This window comes from Anolis carolinensis, chromosome 2 (genome assembly GCF_035594765.1).
Source record: "Anolis carolinensis isolate JA03-04 chromosome 2, rAnoCar3.1.pri, whole genome shotgun sequence".
NCBI lineage: Eukaryota > Metazoa > Chordata > Lepidosauria > Squamata > Dactyloidae > Anolis > Anolis carolinensis.
In genome coordinates this window covers 409,613-430,441 of record NC_085842.1, presented here as the reverse complement: position 1 = coordinate 430,441, position 20,829 = coordinate 409,613, and the positions used below count along the sequence as shown (strand labels likewise).

General features: G+C 43.2%; 3 protein-coding genes across 5 annotated transcripts in view; 2 read left to right on the top strand and 1 right to left on the bottom strand.

Annotated features, from left to right (window-relative positions):
* LOC134296866 (zinc finger protein 24-like) overlaps nt 1-20,829 on the top strand; it is a 115,775-nt gene that overhangs the window by 18,076 nt on the left and 76,870 nt on the right. The window lies entirely within an intron of this gene.
* LOC134296872 (gastrula zinc finger protein XlCGF7.1-like) lies at nt 611-5,089 on the bottom strand (the record flags this gene model as incomplete). The annotated part of the gene is made up of 1 exon (XM_062972879.1): nt 611-5,089. A coding segment is annotated over one exon (984 nt), but the record flags the coding sequence as incomplete, so codon positions are not given.
* LOC134296836 (zinc finger protein 43-like) overlaps nt 14,407-20,829 on the top strand; it is a 149,409-nt gene continuing 142,986 nt past the window's right edge. The window contains exon 1 of one of the 3 annotated variants that reach the window (XM_062972735.1): nt 14,407-15,165. The gene's annotated coding sequence lies outside the window, so the exon portion shown is untranslated. The remainder of the gene's footprint in view (nt 15,166-20,829) is intronic. The other 2 variants (XM_062972741.1, XM_062972742.1) reach the window with 2 other exon arrangements.

Genomic DNA, 20,829 nt, shown 5'->3' with positions numbered 1-20,829 from the left:
AAGAATGAGTAAGGGCTGTTGGAGAGTGGCCTAGGCTGCCTCAGAGTGTGGTGGAGTGTCCTTCTCTGGAGGCTTCTCTGCAGAGGCTATCTATCGGGAGTGCTTTGATTGTGCCTTCCTGCATGGCAGGGGCAGGACGGGGTGGCCCTTGGGGGTCTCTTCCGGCTCTAGGGTCCTAGGAGTCCATTCCAGGAGGAGGCAACACGGGGTCTCATGGACACGCCTTTCCTCTCCGTCCACCTCTCATCCTGACCACGGCCAACCCTTTTGGGATCCAACATTTCCTTCCTGCCGAGGGAGAAGCCCTTCCTTCTTTCCTCCAAGTGAAACATACCCAGCTGTCTCTCTCCGCCCTTCTCTACATCCCGTCTCTGGAGATATTCTGACCTGTCCATATCCGTCTTGAATTGTGGGACCGAGACCTGGAGACAGGGTCATTCCAGGTGAGTCTGACCAAAGCGGAAGAAAGGAGGCCGTGACTTCCTTGGATATAGACAGAATCCTCCTATCGGGACAGCCTGGAATCACATTGGCTTTTATAGCTGCTACATCATAATCTGTTTTTAAAAATAATTTATATTCAAATACAAGAAAGAAAAACAAATGCATATTTATACAAATTACAAATACATTTATTAATTTTTTTAAAGAAAATCGTACATCCTTTTACAGCAGCCACATAATATTCAGTACAATCTACAATACATTAACATTTGGCATCTACTGTTATTTTCACGCTTATACAGATTTCTTACCCTCCCCCAAGTCACTTTTTTTATTTATCATCTGTCCAAAATTCCTTTTCATTCCCTCTTGAGGAGGTAATTCTGTCTTTCTTTTTGAATCCTCTTCCAATACATTTTCTCCAGACATCATCACAACCACTTTGTTTCTAAATCCCTCTCCACGTCAACCTATCATTTCTTCCCAGTTTCCATACTTCCTTATACCATTCTTCTATCTCTATATTTATTTCCCTTTTCCAATTCCTTGCTATAAGCAGTCTTGCAATTGTTAATGCGTTTGTTATCGCATCTTTGTCCTCTTTTTCCAACTGTTTATTATTATATAATGAGAATAAAGCCATGCTAAGACTGCTTTCTATTTGAATGTTCATTGTGTCTTCTATCTCTCTTAATACTTTTCCCCAGAAATTATTTACATATTGACACAGCCACCACATATGTATGTATGTTCCCGATTCTTGGCATCCTCTCCAGCAATTGTTTGAGTAGTTTTTATTTATATTTCCTATTCTTATGGGTGTGAGGTACCATTTCCATATCAACTAAATAATAATTTTCTTTAACACATATGGATATATTTTTCAAGTGTCTTTGTGCCCATAATTGTAACCCCTCTGTTTCATTGATTTTCATTCCTATATCTTCTTTCCAAATCTTCTTGAAGGTGTTATTCTTTACTTTTCCTTTGTTTTTTTCAATTAATATTTTAGAAATTTTACTGGATATTCCTTTCAAATTTTTATGTTCCTGATCTTTTCTTTCTTCATTCCAACCTTTAGCCAATCCCCTATTTTATCTAAGTTTTTCCCCTTAATTTTTTTATCCATCATATATATTTTTTATTTTTTGGAAATGTCTTTTCCATTATAATTGGGGTTATTATTGAGCCATCTGTTATTAACTTTCTCCTGTATTTGTTCCATATTTCTAATGCATTACTCAACATTGGGTTCCCAGTTTACCTTATTTTTTTTCTCATAAACTATTTTAAAACATATTCCGAATTTCTTCCTCCACTTTTCCTGAATCCATTATTAACTATTCTACATCCTCCTTTTCATCATTCCTTGTATAACCAATCTCAGTCTGTTTGCTTTATAATATTTTTTCATATGAGGAAGCGCTAATCCTTCTTCTTTTTGAGATCTGTTCTGTAACTTGTTTCGTCAATTTCTTTGACTGCCATTACAGTATTTATCATTTGTCCAAATGAGTCTCCTTTGGGGTGGAGAAAGGTGGGGTAGAAATGTTGCAAAGAAATCATGTATTCAACTCTTCTTCTGTAATCTGAAATGGCATTATAAATATAAGGTATATGTAAGTATAAAGTTTATCCTCAGAAGCATTTTCATTTTTAGTATTGCTGTCTTTCCAAACCAAGATAGATGTGTATTAATTTTTTTTTGAACTATTTTCCTCAATGCTACTACATTTACCTCTTCTATTTCTTTTAAGTCCTTTGTTATACTTACTCCCAGGTATATTAATTTGTTCTTGATTCTAATTCCCGTATGGCTCTGTTCTATAAAGTCTTTTTCTTTTTTCTTTGTATAATATAAACCCGTTGTTTTCCCAAATATCTTTTAATGATCCTCTCTCCTATCCATTTGACCTACCCAGATATTTAATCAATAACAATGTGTCATCAGCAAATAAGCTCACCTTCTGCTTTTCCTTTATTCCTACACCTTCTACATTCTTACCTTTTTGGATGGCGTTTGCACATAATTCTATCACCATAGCAAATAAAATTGTTTTAATCATCCTTTTATTCTACGTCCCATTCCAAATTAATTCATAATCTCACTTATTATCTGCCATGCTACACAATCAAAGCATTAAATATATCTAATGCTAGTAACATTTGTCTTCCTTTTACAAACCCAGATTGATCTTTTTATATATACTTGTACATGCATTTATTCATTCTATTGGCTATTATAACTGATAAAAACCTTTCATCCTGATTAACTAATGATGTGGGCCTGTAAGACCCTGGGTCTGTTAAATCTTTTCATATTAATATTATGAATGACTTCCTCCACGATTCTGGTATTTTCTCCACAATCATTATTCCAATATACAATTCTAATATTGTTGCAGTCAGTATTTCTCTAATACTTTTGTAATATTCTGTTCCCAATCCGTCCAGACCTGGAGCTTTCCTGGCTTTATTTCTGTCCTCTTAATAGGTTGTTCTGATAATTCTTAATATAAATTACAATTTTGGCATTTTTAAGGAAAGGACTACATAAGAAACATTAAAGCTTCAAGGACACATAACCTACATAAAAAGAACAAAACTAATAGAAAAACCAATCTACAAAACTCTTGCTGCATGCTGATTTTTATCTCGATTTACTCACTTTAAATCATAGAATCATTGAATCCCAGAGTTGGAAGAGACCTCATGGGCCATCCAGTCCAACCCCCTGACAAGAAGCAGGAAATCGCATTCAAAGCACCCCCGACAGATGGTCATCCAGCCTCTGCCTCAAAGCCTCCAAAGAAGGAGCCTCCACCACAGTCCGGGGGAGAGAGTTCCACTGCCGAACAGCCCTTCTCACCGTGAGGAAGTTCTTCCTGATGTTCAGGTGGAATCTCCTTTCCTGTAGTTTGAAGGCATTGTTCCATTGCGTCCTAGTCTCCAGGGCAGCAGAAAACAAGCTTGCTCCCTCCTCCCTATGACTTCCCCTCACATATTTGTACATGGCTATCATGTCTCCTCTCAGCCTTCTCTTCTGCAGGCTAAACATGCCCAGGTCTTTAAGCCGCTCCCCATGGGGCTTGTTCTCCAGACCCTTGATCATTTTAGTCGCCATCCTCTGGACACCTTCCAGCTTTTCAACGTCTCCTTTCAATTGCAGTGCCCAGAATTAGACACAGTGTGATTCCAGGTAAAGTGGTCTGACCAAGGCAGAATAGAGGGGGAGCATGACTTCCCTGGATCTAGACACTCTGCCCCTATTTATGCAGGCCAAAATCCCATAAGGAGGAGGGAGCAAGCTTGTTGTCTGCTGCTCTGCAAACTAGGATGCAGAATAATGGCTTCAAAATACAGGAAAGGGGATTCCACCTGAACATAAGGAAGAACTTCCTCACTGTGAGAGCAGTTCAGCTGTGGAACCTTCTTTGGAGGCTTTTAAGCAGAGGCTGGATGGCCATCTGTCCGGGGTGCTTTGAATGGAATTTCCTGCTTCTTGGCAGGGGGTTGGACTAGATGACCCATGAGGTCTCTTCCAACTCTATGGTTATATGATTTTGTGATTTCTTCCCCTTCCACTTCCTGTTCATGTCTATTTTAAGTCATAGTCATTAGAAGTTCTTTGGACAAACATTCTGGCTTCTTTGCACTTGTCCTATTTATGTGGCTTCTCTCCTGTGTGCATCCTTTGATGGATACGCAGATGTCCACTCTGACTGAAGCTCTTTCCACATTCCATGCATGTATGTGGCTTCTCTCCTGTGTGAGTCCTTTGATGGATACGCAGATGTCCACTCTCACTGAATCTCTTTCCACATTCCATGCATGTATGTGGCTTCTCTCCTGTGTGAGTCCTTTGATGGATACGCAGATGTCCACTCTTACTGAAGCTCTTTCCACATTCCATGCATGTATGTGGCTTCTCCCCTGTGTGAATCCTTTGATGGATACGCAGATGTCCACTCTCACTGAAGCTCTTTCCACATTCCATGCATGTATGTGGCTTCTCTCCTGTGTGAGTCCTTTGATGGGAAAGTAGATAGTCACTCCGACTGAAGCTCTTTCCACATTCCATGCATGTATGTGGCTTCTCTCCTGTGTGAGTCCTTTGATGGGTGCGTAGATTTCCACTCTGACTGAAACTCTTTCCACATTCCATGCATGTATGTGGCTTCTCCCTTGTGTGGGTCCTCTGATGGGTGTGTAGATTTCCACTCTTACTGAAGCTCTTTCCACATTCCCTGCATGTATGTGGCTTCTCCCTTGTGTGAGTCCTTTGATGGGTGCGCAGAGGTCCACTCTCACTGAATCTCTTTCCACATTCCATGCATGTATGTGGCTTCTCCCCTGTGTGAATCCTTTGATGGGTGCGTAGACTTCCACTATGACTGAAGCTCTTTCCACATTCCATGCATGTATGTGGCTTCTCTCCTGTGTGCATCCTTTGATGGATATGCAGATGTCCACTCTGACTGAAGCTCTTTCCACATTCCATGCATGTATGTGGCTTCTCCCCTGTGTGAGTCCTTTGATGGATACGCAGATGTCCACTCTTACTGAAGCTCTTTCCACATTCCCTGCATGTATGTGGCTTCTCCCTTGTGTGAGTCCTTTGATGGGTGCGCAGATGTCCACTCTCACTGAATCTCTTTCCACATTCCATGCATGTATGTGGCTTCTCCCCTGTGTGAATCCTTTGATGGGTGCGTAGACTTCCACTATGACTGAAGCTCTTTCCACATTCCATGCATTTATGTGGCTTCTCTCCTGTGTGCATCCTTTGATGGATACGCAGATGTCCACTCTGACTGAAGCTCTTTCCACATTCCATGCATGTATGTGGCTTCTCCCCTGTGTGAGTCCTTTGATGGATATGCAGATGTCCACTCTTACTGAAGCTCTTTCCACATTCCATGCATGTATGTGGCTTCTCCCCTGTGTCAGTCCTTTGATGGATACGCAGATGTCCACTCTGACTGAATCTCTTTCCACATTCCATGCATGTATGTGGCTTCTCCCCTGTGTGAGTCCTTTGATGGGTGCGTAGATCTCCACTCCGACTGAAGCTCTTTCCACATTCCATGCATTTATATGGCTTCTCCCCTGTGTGAGTCCTTTGATGGGTGCGTAGATTTCCACTCTCACTGAAGCTCTTTCCACATTCCATGCATGTATGTGGCTTCTCCTCTGTGTGAGTCCTTTGATGGGTGCGTAGATTTCCACTCTCACTGAAGCTCTTTCCACATTCCATGCATTTATATGGCTTCTCTCCTGTGTGAGTTCGTTGATGTTTAGCAAGAGAACTTCTCCTAATGAAACATTTCCCACAGTCCTTACAATTATGTCGCTTCTCCCCTGTGTGTGATTTTGACAATGAATTTTCCATTTTTTAACATTTATTATTCAAATATTATGCCTGAAGTTCACAGATATGGACTCCTGAATAGGACATTTCCTCTTCCCAGTCTCTGTATTGCGGTAGCCTTATTTTCTCTTTACCAACCCCTCTTTTTACAGCACAATCCTCCCTTTCCTTACATTTAAAGGTATGTAGCTTGAAATATAATTTCTCCAATTCATTTCTTGTTCTTGTTAATCCTGCGTACTTTCATTTCAGACGAAAGGCAAAGGGCAATGTTTTCTTCATAAGGTTCGTTTAGAGGTTACCTGAGAGACGAATGAGAGGAAAATCTTATTAGGAGCAGAGTACAGAAAGATCTCATTGAACATGAAGAACAATAGCCTAGTGCTGTAGCAATCACAGGGGAAGAGGGGAGAAAGACTGGCCCAACTGGTAAGAGCCCGTTGCCTCCTGAGAAGCACTTTAACACTTGCCCAACAAAGAACAATCCCTGCAAAGGGGATAGCGGCCTAAGATCCTGTGTCTAATCCAACCTTGGTAAAGGAAGGCCTCTAATAATATGGTCAACACGGAAAGGGGCTAACGATGCAAAGCATTTCCTACCTAGATCCCGCTTCTTCACATCTCCACTCAAAACCTGAGTGGCCATCTGTATGGACAGACTATCCCAAGTGATCAGTCTTGGGAGAAAAATACTTCCTCCAACTTGGGGGAGAGATATTTTCCTGATCCTCTCTTTCCCTGCAGCGTGATCCCTGCCCCACGTTTCTAAAGCAAGGCGCCTGGAGACACTGAGAGCACATTAGGCCACAAAGTTCCTTGACATACTGCATTCTTACAAAACCTATACCACAAAGGTATGTAACTTCAGCCAGAGCCAAGGCACTCAGCCTAGCAGCAGTACATGAGAGAAGGCGGTATAGAGGAGACAGATGGATAGACCCCCCAGGGTGAGTGGGAATCCTGCTGCCCTCCAGATCCTTCTGCACTCCAACAGCACCCTTGGGTGGGAGACATCATGATTCCTGCCCAGTTCTGCTCAGTTCAGTCCATTTTAGAAAGGACATTGGCAAACTGCAGCGGATTCATAGAAAGGCAACAAGGACAGGAAGACATTACATTGTAAATGAAGGAAAAATAAAGGCAAAAGTTTGCTTTTGCACAGGAGACAATGTTGTGGCTCGAACTAAAATTATGTGCTAAATATGATGCTTCTGACTGTCATCTGGGTAGTACCAGGTATAGCTTGTGCCACCAGATGACTGCAACTAGGCCGACCACCTGCTCCCTCGATCCGTGTCCCTCCTGGCTAGTAAAATCTTGCCTGGAGGGATTACGTGAACCTCTGTTGAATATAATAAATAGCTCCCTTGAGCAAGGAGTTTTTCCAGAGGGTTTAAAAGAGGCGATGGTATCTCCGCTGCTGAAGAAACCAGACTGGGATTGTTCGGTTCCCGCTAGCTACCGCCCAGTCTCGAATCTTCCGTTTCTGGGCAAGGTGGTTGAGAGGGCAGCAGCGGAACAGTTGCAGCAGTTCCTCAATCGCACAGCCGGACTTGATCCCTTCTAGTCCGGCTTCCGTAGGGGGCACGGGACGGAGACTGTGCTAGTTGCCATCACAGATCAGCTTCGCTGCCAAAGGGATCAAGGCGGATCAGCGCTGCTTGTGTTATTGGATCTCACAGCAGCATTTGATACGGTCGATCACAATCTATTGACCCACCGCCTAGCCATGACGGGGGTTAGGGGGATACCCCTTAAATGGGTGTCCTCCTTCCTCCAGAATCAGGGACAGCGGGTGGTGAGGGGAGGGATGGTTTCCGAGAGGTCTCCGCTAACTTGTGGGGTCCACAGGGGGCTATTCTCTCTCCTCTATTATTTAACATCTATATGCGACCGCTTGCCCGACTGGTGCGGAGCTTTGGGCTCGAGTGCCACCAGTACGCTGATGACACTCAGCTCATTCTGAGGATGGAGGGCCGGTCGGACTCCGTACCCGATAGTTTCCATCAGTGCCTTGAGGCCGTTACTGGATGATTGCGTGCCAGCAGGTTGAGGGTGAATCCAGCGAAGACGGAGATCCTTTGGCTGGGCCGTCCGGGTGGGGGGGAGATGCAGCTGCCTACCCTGGATGGCGAGACACTGCGTCCGTCATCTTCTGTAAAAAGTCTTGGTGTCTTATTGGACCCTCTGCTCACAATGGAGGCCCAGGTCTCTGCTGTGAGCAGATCTGCGTTTTTCCATCTACGTCAGGCTAGGCGACTGGCTCCCTACCTATCTAGGAACGACCTGGCTACGGTGATCCAGGCGACGGTCATCTTGAGGCTCGGCTACTGTAACGCCCTCTACATTGGCCTTCCTCTGTCAGTGATCCGGAAACTAAAGCTGGTGCAAAACGCGGCGGCTCCGTCTTCTCGCCGGGGTGCCGGCGAGGTGGCGTATCACCCCAATTCTACAACAGCTGCACTGGCTACCGATTGAGTACCGGATTACTTTCAAGATACTGGTACTAACCTTTAAGGCCTTACATGGTTTGGGGCCGGCGTACCTGAGGGCCCGCTTATCCCCCTACCAACCCCAGAGATTACTTCGGTCCAAAGACCAAAATTTGCTTGAAGTCCCTAACATACGGACTTATCATTTGTCTTCTACTAGGCAGAGAGCCTTCTCGATTGTAGCCCCTCATTTATAGAATGCCTTGCCAGTTGAAACTCGAACTATCCGAGGCCTACTTGCCTTTCGGAAAGCCTGCAAAACCTTGCTCTTCCGACAAGCTTTCGATGGGTGAAAAACATGGGGCTATGTCTGTTTTTATTGTTATTTTAAAGCTAAGTGTATTGTTTTAATTTATTTAATTTAATTTAAACCGCTCTGAGCCAAACTGGGAGTAGCGGTATACAAGTCTGATAAAATAAATAAATAAATAATTAGTCCCCCAATTAACCAGAGAATTTGTTGATCACATTCACAAGGACTGCCAAAGGGGTTCCTAAGACCATCAGAAATATGTGTTTTCTGATGGTCTTTGACAACACCTCTGACATCCCCCTCGTGACCTACCCAGGGGTCCCGACCCCCAGGTTGAGAAACATTGATTTACACTGTTACCCTATTGCATATGAAATCTGTTATAGACAAAGACAAAGAGGTAACTCTGAAAACAGAAAAGGAAGAAAGAGGAGAAACAAGAATGAATGGGGAAGCTCAAATTTTGAAATCGAAGATAAAGTGAAGTTCTTCTTGTGACGAAATAGGTACAGTCCCAATGCAATCGTGATTTGTAATGTTCTGGATTAGAGAGAAAAGAGAAAGGAAATAAGGAAGATTTTTCAGTGAGACCTTGAATTGAACAGAAGTCAAAACATCTTCCTGAAGCATTGCCAAATAGAGGAGCTTGTTTAGAAAAGACATTTATTTGAAAACTTATCACAATATGACATCTATTGGATGAAAGTGGTTACATAACAAATCCAATGTTCAGTTGAAAACTCCTAAAATGGAGAAAGGAAAACAACATAATAAGATATTGGCTAAACATACAGAAGTTATGAAACCAGTGGAAATTTTGAATGGATTAATCGATAGTGCCAACAACAAGCTAGATCAAGTGAATACTATCATGAAGAATTCTCTAGTGGCCCCCAAAGAAGGACAATTGAAACTGAAAAAGTTTCCAAAAGTTTCTGGGCCAAATTAAAGGTGCAGGTTATCTATATATATAAAAGAGTAATGGCATCACGGCGACCCACAAAACAACAAAACTACAGGCCCCCCAACCTCGAAATTTGACGACACAACCCATCATCCACGCCTCTAGGTTGATACAACAAAAAGAAAAGAAAAATAAAGTCCTAATTAGAGAGAAAGGAATAATTGCTTTTATCCAATTGCTGCCCGTTAGAAGGCTAAGCTCCTCCAACTTGGTCTCCTAGCAACCCAATAAAAAATAATAAAAAACATTAAAAAAATAATTAAAAACACTAAAAAATTAATATAATAAAATACCATAATAACAAAAAATAACTAAAAATTATACAAGAAAATAATAAAATATAAAAAATAAAAAGATAACTTACAATAAAATTAATTAAAAAATACAAATAACGTCAAATAAAAATTACACAACAAATCTTAACCAACACCACCACCACTTTGCCACAGCAACGCATGGCCGGGCACAGCTAGTTACCTATAAAGCCTTAAACGGTTCAGGACCTGCCTATCTACGTGATCGCTTCCTCTCCTACGAACCAACGCGAATCATAGAATCATAGAATAGTAGAGTTGGAAGAGACCTCATGGGCCATCCAGTCCAACCTCCCGCTGAAAAGGTGTCAGACAGAGGGGAATCCTTTCAGATCCCACCCCTGTCACCAATTTGAAAAGATGTAAACTAAACTTAAGTGTTACACTAAATCTCTATACGCTGCCACCAATTATATACTGTGTGTGTGATTTATTCAATTAACTGCCACCAATGTGAGGTTTTTTGAATTAATACTGATGAAACTTGGCTCCACAGACGCAAATGGAATGAGATGAGACAGATGTTAACAAATAACAACAAATTTATTTGTACAAAGCTTAGTTGCGGGTTTGGTTGATTAACTTATATATCTCTAAATAGACAAGTGGCTTAATAACTCTATAACCGTAGACTTTGGTGTAAATCTTCTTCCACTTTCTTACTGATGTTACCAAATTGTAGCGAACCCTAACCACAGTCGAGTTCTTTCGTGGACAATGTCCCCACTACAATAAGACTAATAATTTGATCCAATACCGATCAAATCCCAGATCCCTAGATTTTTCCCCACTAGAGATCTTACTAGATTCCCTTTAGTCTGTCCTGACTAAAGGTTTCTGTGCCAGGCCTATCTTTTCAGTACTTTCTGACTAAACAAGCCTACAGCCATGCACACACACACCCTCTCCTTCTCTCCCACACACTCTCCCCTCTCAACTCCCAACTCTCAACTGAACTGGCTTCTCTTCTTTTTAAAAACCGCTCTCCTTTCCTTGGCTCCGCCCACTTCTCTCTCATGAGCTAACCAGCTTCATCTCCATGGCAACCCAACCACTGTGAAATGAAACAAAATGTCCGCTGCTTTACTCATGTTTCCAAAATGGCTACTGTTAACTAAAACACAAATACACACTCCAACAGACAAAAATTAAACACAATAACTATGACTTCTCCACACCTTCCACCCAAAGAAGATTATTTTTGGCCATTTAGAATCCCAGAATGGGCAAAAATAATTTAAAAATTGCATACCAATATATATATATATATATATATATAAACACATTACTGTAACACAAACTTATTATGATTAAATACATTGAATAAACCATAAATAAAAACCTTTAACTTTTCAAGACACTCTAGACAGTGCATCAGCAACAACATTTCTTTTACCTGTGACATGTTTGATTTCGTATGTGAAATCTTGTAATGACAAACTCCACCGTAACAGTTTATTATTTGTTCCTTTTACATTATCCAACCATTTCAATGGTGCATGGTCGGTTTGTAGGGTGAATTTCCTTCCCCATAAATAAGGTTTGAGTTTCCTTATTGACCAAATTATGGAGTAACACTCCTTTTCAATGGTGGACATACTGCATTCGTGGGAATGCCACTTCTTACTTAAAAATAAAATAGGTCTGTCCTCACCTTCCTTATCAATTTGACTTAGGACAGCTCCTAACCCAATGTCAGACGCGTCGCAAGTCAAAATGAAGGGTTCATCGAAATCTGGGGCTTTTAAGACAGAATCTGATGTAATGGCCTGTTTCAACCGATCCATGGATGTTTGACAATTTGGAGTCCAGATTATTTTATTAGGGTTCTTCTTTTTGGTCAGGTCCGATAAAGGGGCTGCCAGATTACTAAAGGAGGGAATAAATTTTCGATAATATCCAGCCAATCCGAGGAATGATCTAACCTGTTTTTTCGTTTTGGGCACTGGCCACTGGTGAATAGCTTTCACTTTAGTAGGGTCTGGTCGAATACAACCTCCTCCTACTAAATGCCCTAAATATTTTGTGGTGTTTTTTCCCAATTTACATTTGGAAGCTTTGATGGTTAAGCCAGCTTCCTTTAATCTGCCCAATACTATATCCAAATGCTTTAGGTGATCCTCCCACGAATTGCTAAAAATTCCTATATCATCCATGTAGGCCACACAAAAGTTTCCTAGGCCACTAAGGACCTTGTCAACCAATCTTTGAAATGTTGCGGGATAATTAACTCCGATCCAAGTACTTTTCCATTTTTTAGACCAACGATCAGGTCTGCTCCTTTATAATCTTATATTATCTGCTTTGCACTGGATTATCTTGACTCCACACTGCCATATAATCCACTTCAGTGTGCATTTTATACAGCTGTGAAGAAGGGGCCTCAGATAATCCAGTTCTGAGCAGATAATATAAGATTAGAAATATACAGTAGAGTCTCACTTATCCAACGTAAACAGGCAGGCAGGATAAGTGAATATGTTGGATAATAAGAAGGGATGCAGGAAAAGCCAATTAAACATCAAATTAGGTAATCATTATACAAATTAAGCACCAAAACATCATATTATACAACAAATTTGACAGAAAAAGTAGTTCCATGCGCAGTAATGCTATGTAGTATTTACAGTAGAGTCTCACTTATCCAACACTCGCTTATCCAACGTTCTGGATTATCCAACGCATTTTTGTAGTCAATGCTTTCAATATATCGTGATATTTTGGTGCTAAATTCATAAATCCAGTAATTTCTACATAGAATTACTGCGTATTGAACTATTTTTTCTTCCAAATTTGTTGTCTAACATGATGTTTTGGTCCTTAATTTGTGAAATCATAACTTAATTTGATGTTTAATAGGCTTATCCTTAATCCCTCCTTATTATCCAACATATTCGCTTATCCAACATTCTGCCGGCCCGTTTATGTTGGATAAGTGAGACTCTACTGTACTGTATTTACAAATTTACCACTAAAATATCACAATGAATTTAAAACACTGACTACAAAAACATTGATTAGGAAAAGGCAGACTGCGTTGGATAATCCAGAACATTGTATAAGCGAATGTTGGATAAGTGAGATTCTTCTTTAATATGAAATAATTACTGGGATAGAATAATGCAGAACAATATAATCTCTAAAACCAGGGCAGTAAATAAACAGGGGAATTCCACACAGGAAACAATCAGGGCCAGCTAACACCTCCCAACAAAGTATTCCCATCATCAAAGTCTGGCAAATCCTGTTTTCTCAGGGCCACAGACAGTAGAAGCACATAAAATATCACAAACAACACCACTCTGAAAACAAGGGAATTCCAGACAGGAAACAATCAGGGCCAGCTAACACCTCCCAAAAAAAATTCACTCAGGGAGGAAACAGCCAGGCTTTAAAGCTGCAAGGCTATTACATCCTAATCATTTTTCCTAATTGCAGCATTCATACTTGCCTCCAACAAACAAAAAAAACCAATCAGAAATATTGTATATTCACAACCTTTAGGAAATAATATCCCCTGATGGCGCAGCGTGTTAAAGCGCTGAGCTGCTGAACTTCTGGACCGAAAGGCCACAGGTTTGAACTGGGGGAGCGGAGAGAGCCCCCACTGTTAGCCCCAGCTTCTGCCAACCCAGAAGTTCGAAAACATGCAAATGTGAGTGCATCAATAGGTACTGCTCCGGCGGGAAGGTAACGCCGCTCCATGTAGTCATCCCACATGACCTTGGAGGAGTCTACGGACAACGCCGGCTCTTCAGCTTACAATTTGACGCCTTGAATGCGTATAGAAACAAAGCCACATTTAATTTAAGACTGAGGGTGAAGGTTGGGCTTGAATTGCAGACAGGCCGCTCCCTCCCAAAGGCCGAGAAGAAGGAAGGAAGGAAGGAAGGCCTGAGGGCAGAGGGGGAGCCCCCCATCCCTCCCCCACTCACCTCCTCCTCTCTCTCTCCCTCTCTCTCCGAAAGGCCTCCTCCTCTTTCCTTCCTTCCTTCCTTCCCTCGAAGGCGCTGACAGGAAAGAGCGCCGCCCGGCCCCGCCCACCCCGAGTCTTCCCGCCTCTCGCTGCACTTCCGCCCTCAAGAAACATGGCGGCCGCGGGCAAGATTCCCACAGAGGGGCGGGGCTTGAGAGAAGCGGAGAGGCAGGCGGAGAGACACGCCCCTTCTTTCCTTTCCTCTCAACGCCCAATGAGAATCCGCCTTCCTCTCAGAGCGGCGTCATCGGTCTCCGGGCAGGAACGCCCCCGCCCCGCCCCCCGCTCCACCCTTCTGCCGTTAACGGTCACTCCAGGAATCGGCCAATGGGAATGGGCCTCCTCTCTCCGCGTCACCCGTCTCCGGGCAGACTCGCCGGCGCCTTCCCGCCTCTGGGCCGGACTCTCCTGGCCCGCTCCTCATGGCAGGCAGGCTGCTGAAGCGGGGAAGGGGGGGCCAGGCCAAGGAGCGGGAGGCGCCTCTGCGTGGAGATGGAGATGGAGATGGGGGGGGAGGCAGGAAGGGAGGCCGGAAGGGAGGCCTTGAGGCGAAGGGCCAGGCAGGCCAAGGCCGGAGGGGGGCGCGGGGGGAGACTCGGGGACCCACTCAGCCCCCCCCCCCCAAACACGCACACGCACACTCACCCCTCCTCCTCCTCCTCCTCCTCCTCCGCTTCCTCCTTCCTCTCCCTCCCGCGCTCGCTCTGACAGGAAAAGGCGCCTCTCGTCCTGAGTCTCTCTAGGAAGACGCCTCCCTCCTCGGTGGACTTCCGCCCGGGCTCAACATGGCAGGCGCGGGCACGATGCCCAGAGAGGGGCGGGGCTTCTCGGCAGTCGAACGGAGCTCTAGACAGAGAGAGACGCTCCTCCTTTCTTTTCCTCCCAACGCCCAAGATCCGCCAATGGGAATCCGCCTCCCTCCCTGGCGTCATCAGTCTCCGGGCAGAATCTCCCCGGCCCTTTTCTTCGCCCGCCAATGGGGATCGGCCTCCAGGCAGACCCGCCTGCGCCTTCCCGCCTCCCTTTCCGGAGGAAGCGCCGGGCTGAGGCGGGGAAGGGAGGGCCGGGCCAGGAAGGAAGGATTGGCGGGTCGTGTCGGGGAAGCAGCCTCCTCTCTCCGCCGCCGCTCGTTGACGTTTCCCCGCTTCCTAATGCGTCGCTTGAGAACCTGAAGTGTAGGTCTGACGGGACTGGCGGTTTCCTCTTCTCTCTAGAGCCAGAGCCGTGGGCGGGGCTGCGGGTGACGTCACTGGGCGAGGGCCCGTGGGCAGCGCCGAGGCCTCATCCGGGTGAGAGGTCAGTCTTGGCCTGACCTGAAGGGCGGAAATCCCCGTGGGCGCCCAAAGGAAAGGTAGAGTGGCCTTCCCGCGCTCTCAGCCTCCTTCCCGCCTCCTCTTCCAGCTCTTTGCAGGCATTTCATCTCATTCTCATGACTGCTGTATTGATTCCATTGGTTAGTCAATTAGGATTGTGGGGGTGAGAATTCCCTATGTTACATTTTCATCTTTTCTTCTTTTATTTAAATACTACACAAATATGGGTTTGTATCTATGTGTCGCTCTAAGATATCTAATTAACAAGATTGTGTTCTAATCAAAGAGTGCTGCTAATAGGTCAATGATTCAAAGTCTCTTGAATAAAGAGTTCAGAAATAGTACACAATGTAACTGTATACTATTAATAATATTTTAGTCAACAGATCCTGCTGTGGCCATCTTCCTTTGCTTCTTTGTGAATCCAATGAAGGGCTTCCATCCTTCTTGGAAGTTTCTGTGTATTTGTTTGTTGTGCAGCTGAAGTTAGTTTGTCCTATTTGGCCATTTCGAAACCTTTTGTCATCCAGTTTTCTGGTGTTGGCATGTCTTCTTGTTTCCATAGTTTTACGTATTCAGTTCGTGCTTCTGTTGTCATATAAAGAAAGAGTCTTTCTTGATGTTTCCCAGTAGAAAAAGTTCTGGTCTTAATGGGATTTTGTACTCTAGAATAGTTTCCATGTCTCTGTGGATTTTTATTCAGAATTCGTTAGAATTTGGGCAAGTCCCAACATATCATATATATGTGTGTGTGTGTGTATTTGAGAGTTTTTCTGGAGTTTTGTACCATCTATGTATCATTTTGTTGAAATTGTATTTAATTGTGTGACTCCTTATAAATTTTAGTTATTTTTACCAGAGCTCTTCCCATTCTCGTGGACTTATTGCTCAGCCTAGACTTTTCACCCATTGAATCATAGGTTTTTTAATTTCTTCATCAATTGTAAAATCTTTCAGAAGAAATTGATGCAGCTTCCCAATTGGCTTGTTTTTTGTCTGTAGCAGTTGGTTCTGCTGATTCTCCGATTCTTGTCTACCCCTTTTGTTGTCTAGACGGAGTCTCTGTTGGAGTCAATTATAATGGAACCATGTCATTGTTGAGTCTTCTTTTTGTTCATTTATTTATATATTACAACATTTCTACCCCGCCCTTCTCACCCATCAAGGGGACTCAGGGTGGCTTACAATATAAAACATATAAGCCGCCCTGAGTCCCCTCGGGTGAGAAGGGCGGGGTATAAATGTTGTAAATAAATAAATAAATATATCAAAGAATACAATCACATTTCAAAATTCCATTTAAATTAAATTACATTCAAACTTTCATAAATATACATATAAATACAGTAGAGTCTCACTTATGCAACACTCGCTTATCCAACGTTCTGGATTATCCAACACATTTTTGTAGTCGATGTTTTCAATAAATCATGATATTTTGGTGCTAAATTCGTAAATACAGTAATTGCTACATAGCATTATTTCGTACTGAACTACTTTTTCTGTCAAATTTGTTGTATAACAGGATGTTTTGGAGCTTAATTTGTAAAATCATAACCTAATTTGATGTTTAATAGGCTTTTCCTTAATCCCTCCTTATTATCCAACATATTTACTTATCCAACGTTCTGCCGGCCTGTTTATGTTGGATAAGTGAGACTCTACTGTAAACATTCAAGGCACCTTTCAAGTCCAAACCGGGTCTGTCATTATACCTTGGATCATATAGTTGTCATTTCTGCTGCTACTATTGCTCAAAAGCCTGGTCCCACAACCTTTCTGCCTTTCTTTCACAGAGGAAATGTCATTTTTGGCCGAGAATCTCGGAGTAGAGCCTGTGGAGGGATTTCTTTCCCTTGAAAGAAAGAAGAGGAAGGAAAAGCATCTTGGATACGGTTGGGTTCTTCACCAGAGTGGTTCCAACATGGAGAGACCCAACTCACGTGGGCCTGAAGCAGGACCTGGGGGCAGTGGGGAATCCTGGGAAAGAACCAGACATGAGTCCCTGAGTGTGGACCTTGACAGCTCGGACACACAGCGCCAGCGCTTCAGGCAGTCCTCCTACCAAGAGGGTGAAGGACCCAGAGGGGTTTGCAGTCGTCTCCACGATCTGTGCCGCCAGTGGCTGAAGCCAGAGCAGCACACCAAGGCCGAGGTGCTGGACCTGGTGACCCTGGAGCAGTTCCTGAGCATCCTGCCCCCAGAGATGGGGAGCTGGGTCCGAGAGTGTGGGGCAGAGACCTGTTCCCAGGCGGTGGCCCTGGCGGAAGGCTTCCTCCTGAGTCGGGCCGAGGACAAGGAGCAGGAAGGACAGGTGAGAGCATTCCCTCTGGGTTTCACTATCCTGGAGACTGATGGACAGGTTGAACGTACATCCTGCCTTTCTTCCAAGATGGGGCCGATGTGGGGGATAAGCAAGGCCCTGCTCCCTCGGCCTCTCTCCCCACCTGCTCTGCCCCTCCATCTCTACCCTCAGCTTGGTTGATGCTCTGCTCAAGATAGAACATAGACAATGATGGGAGGGGGAGGGGGGCATTGGTTCCAAACTAGGTTCCCATCTCAGAGTTATTCTTTCCAAAAAGGTCTATAGGTCTGTGATATTTCTGAACTTTTCCCAAACTCCTTCTGGAATGCTCTGTGCTCTTCCAGGCCCCTAATAATAACTCCATGGAAGTCTCTGCACCAGAGGAATCTCCACCAGACACCACCCAGAGTCTCAGGCAGAAGGAGCTGAAGCGGGAAGGAGACGGGGCTGCCGCCTTGCAGGGTGAGAAGGAACTCTTCTGGGAGTTTTGGGGTTTTGTGCCAGTGGAAATCCCGCTTTGGGGGGATGATTGTACACCCACGGTTTGAGCTTCAGAAGGTGAACATGCCGGATCATTTGGCCTTGAGATGGGTATATATCTTAAACTCATGTCTTTTCTGTGATGTTTTAAGGACTTTAATATGTATTTTATAGAAAGGCAGTTTTAATGTGGATCTTTTATAGAAATATGTATCTTTGTTGAATTTTGACAAAGTTTGTGTTTTTAAAATTGTGTTGGAACTCCCCTCAAACTGCAAGGAGAGGCAAGTAAGAAATAAAATTATTATTATTGTTATATGTAGGCATTGGGTTGCTAAAGGTGTCATTTCAATTTGATTTGCAGTTTTCTTTCTTGCACCAAGCCCAATGCTGGTTTCACTTGAACATCCTCACAGCACTGCTTGTGAGATAAAGTCCTAAACCCTCACATTGTACATCTTCTTGGGCTGTTGAATGTGCCTGTGTTCTTAGGGCCGTTTCCTCATGGGTTTCTTTATAGGACTGCAATTGTCACAATTGGCAATTGTCTGAGGCCTGTTTCTGTGACCAGCTTTCCACCCCTTGCTCTCTCTCCAGGGTCTGGAATGATGCTGTTGCCGAATCCTCAGCCGTTTCTCCCCCTTTGCGATGGAGTGGGACTGAGTCAGGTAAGCAGAAGGATTCCTGGGAGAGGAGGACTGGGCCTGCCGGGGTGCCTTTGGTTCCAGGCTTAATCAGCAAATATCTGTTGAAACAGACAAGATGGAATGCGTTTCCTTAGAAGTGAAATACTGAAGGCACAATTGCAAGGAGGGAAAAATATTAAGAGAAAACAAAAGAAATCAGAATGGATGTTCAAAGAACTTTCAACGGAGCTAAGATTCAAAAGGGACATGTGCAAGAAATGGAAAGGGGGGGGGGTTAATAGATAGAGAAGACAATAGGAAACTAGGAACAGAAATATCGTATCAAGAGAGAAGCCACACCAATGCCAGGAGTGTGGGAAATGTTTTGCTTACAGTTCACAATTGGTGAGACACAAAAGACTCCACACAGGAGAGAAGCCATACCAATGCCAGGAGTGTGGGAAATGTTTTGCTTCCAGTTCAGACTTGGTGAGCCACAAAAGACTCCACACAGGAGAGAAGCCATACCAATGCCAGGAGTGTAGGAAATGTTTTGCTGACAGTTCAACCTTGGTGAAACACAAAAGACTCCACACAGGAGAGAAGCCATACCAATGCCAGGAGTGTGGGAAATGTTTTGCTTCCAGTTCAGACTTGGTGAGGCACAAAAGAAGCCACACAGGAGAGAAGCCTTACAAATGCCATGAATGTTTACTTTTTTTAAAAAGTAAACTCGACCAAGGAAATAAGGGAGACATTTGTAGACTTCTATCAGGAATTGTATAAAAAACAAATACATGGAGAATTTGACGAGAAAATACAGAAAATAATAGATAGAGAAGACAATAGGAAACTAGGAACAGAAATATCGTATCAAGAAATAGAACAGGTTATCGACACACTGAAAAATAGAAAATCTCCAGGAGGGGATGGATACACTGCAGAATTTTACAAAGAAATGAAAGAAATAATAATTCCAGAATTGAAGATTCTATTTAATAACATAATGAAGGGAGGGAAAATCCCTGACACATGGAGAGAATCAGAGATAATAACAGTAAGAAAAAGTGGGAAAGATCCAGAAGATCCCAATTCATACAGACCCATTAGCCTCCTAAATCAGGATTATAAAATATTCACGAAAATATTAGTAAATAGAATAGAAGAGATTATATCCAAAATAGTAAAGGAAGATCAATATGGTTTTATAAAAGGCAGGAATATTGCGCACCCTATAAGAAATGTATTAAACATCCTTAATTGTTGTGGAATTTCGTTTGGACGTTTCGTGAAGAAAGCAGACTGACAGCAGAAGTTGTCTTCAAGATAGTTTACTTTTGGCCAAGAGCAGGTGACAATGTTAGCTAATGCCCAGAAAACGCAATGCCACACCTTGCCTGTAGTAGCTTTCCAATTTATACAATTTTACAGAGCATGCGCAGAAAGCTAACTGACAATGGAATTTGCTGACTATTACAATCCTTTTGGACATGCGTAGTTGCCTTGTAACTTATATAACTCATTACTCATCACATCAGGTGAAGTGTCCATAGTTTGCTCCACGTATGCACTATCCTCAGGTGACATGTTCATAGTTCATCCCACGTAACTCATCCGGGCAGCCAAATCATTACTGCAGTTTGCATGACCTTATATTGTGAGCAAAGAGCAAATGTCAGGCAGAACATGTCCTGTCAACACTTTCATGGAAAAACAAGATTTTTGAGTAAGGGTCATCTAGGTAAGGGATTATTAGGGTCTTTAAATAAAATATTCAAGAGCTGCTACATTATTCCCCCCTTTTTGCAAAGCGATGGTTTACAGAAGCTTTAGCAAACCCATTGTTAGCATATATATTTATACTTGATCCCATGTTGTAATAACTTTACTTTTCAGCCTCAGTCAGGCTTTCTGGTGGTGACACTTAATTTTTGGTTAAGAATTTTCAGTCCTCAGTAAGCTTCAGACCATTCTCAATTGATAAGGCAGACCCAATGGAAACTAAACTCCTATGTGTCGGCCCTGTATCAGGGGCTGGAAACACAAAGGAAAACAATATATCAATAAATAAAACAAGCAATTATCAATGGAAGTTGTTAACTATCGCTTAATTTCCAGTCATGGGACAGAACCCCCCTTTTGCTGATTGATGAACAATCCAGAACTACCTATGGTTGTATTATCATTTAACTCAGGTTTTTTAATTTCAGTGTACAGCGTATGACCAATCTAATTATCAGCATTATTTTCACTCAAAACAGCATGCTAAAGACCAATATAATGAAAATTAG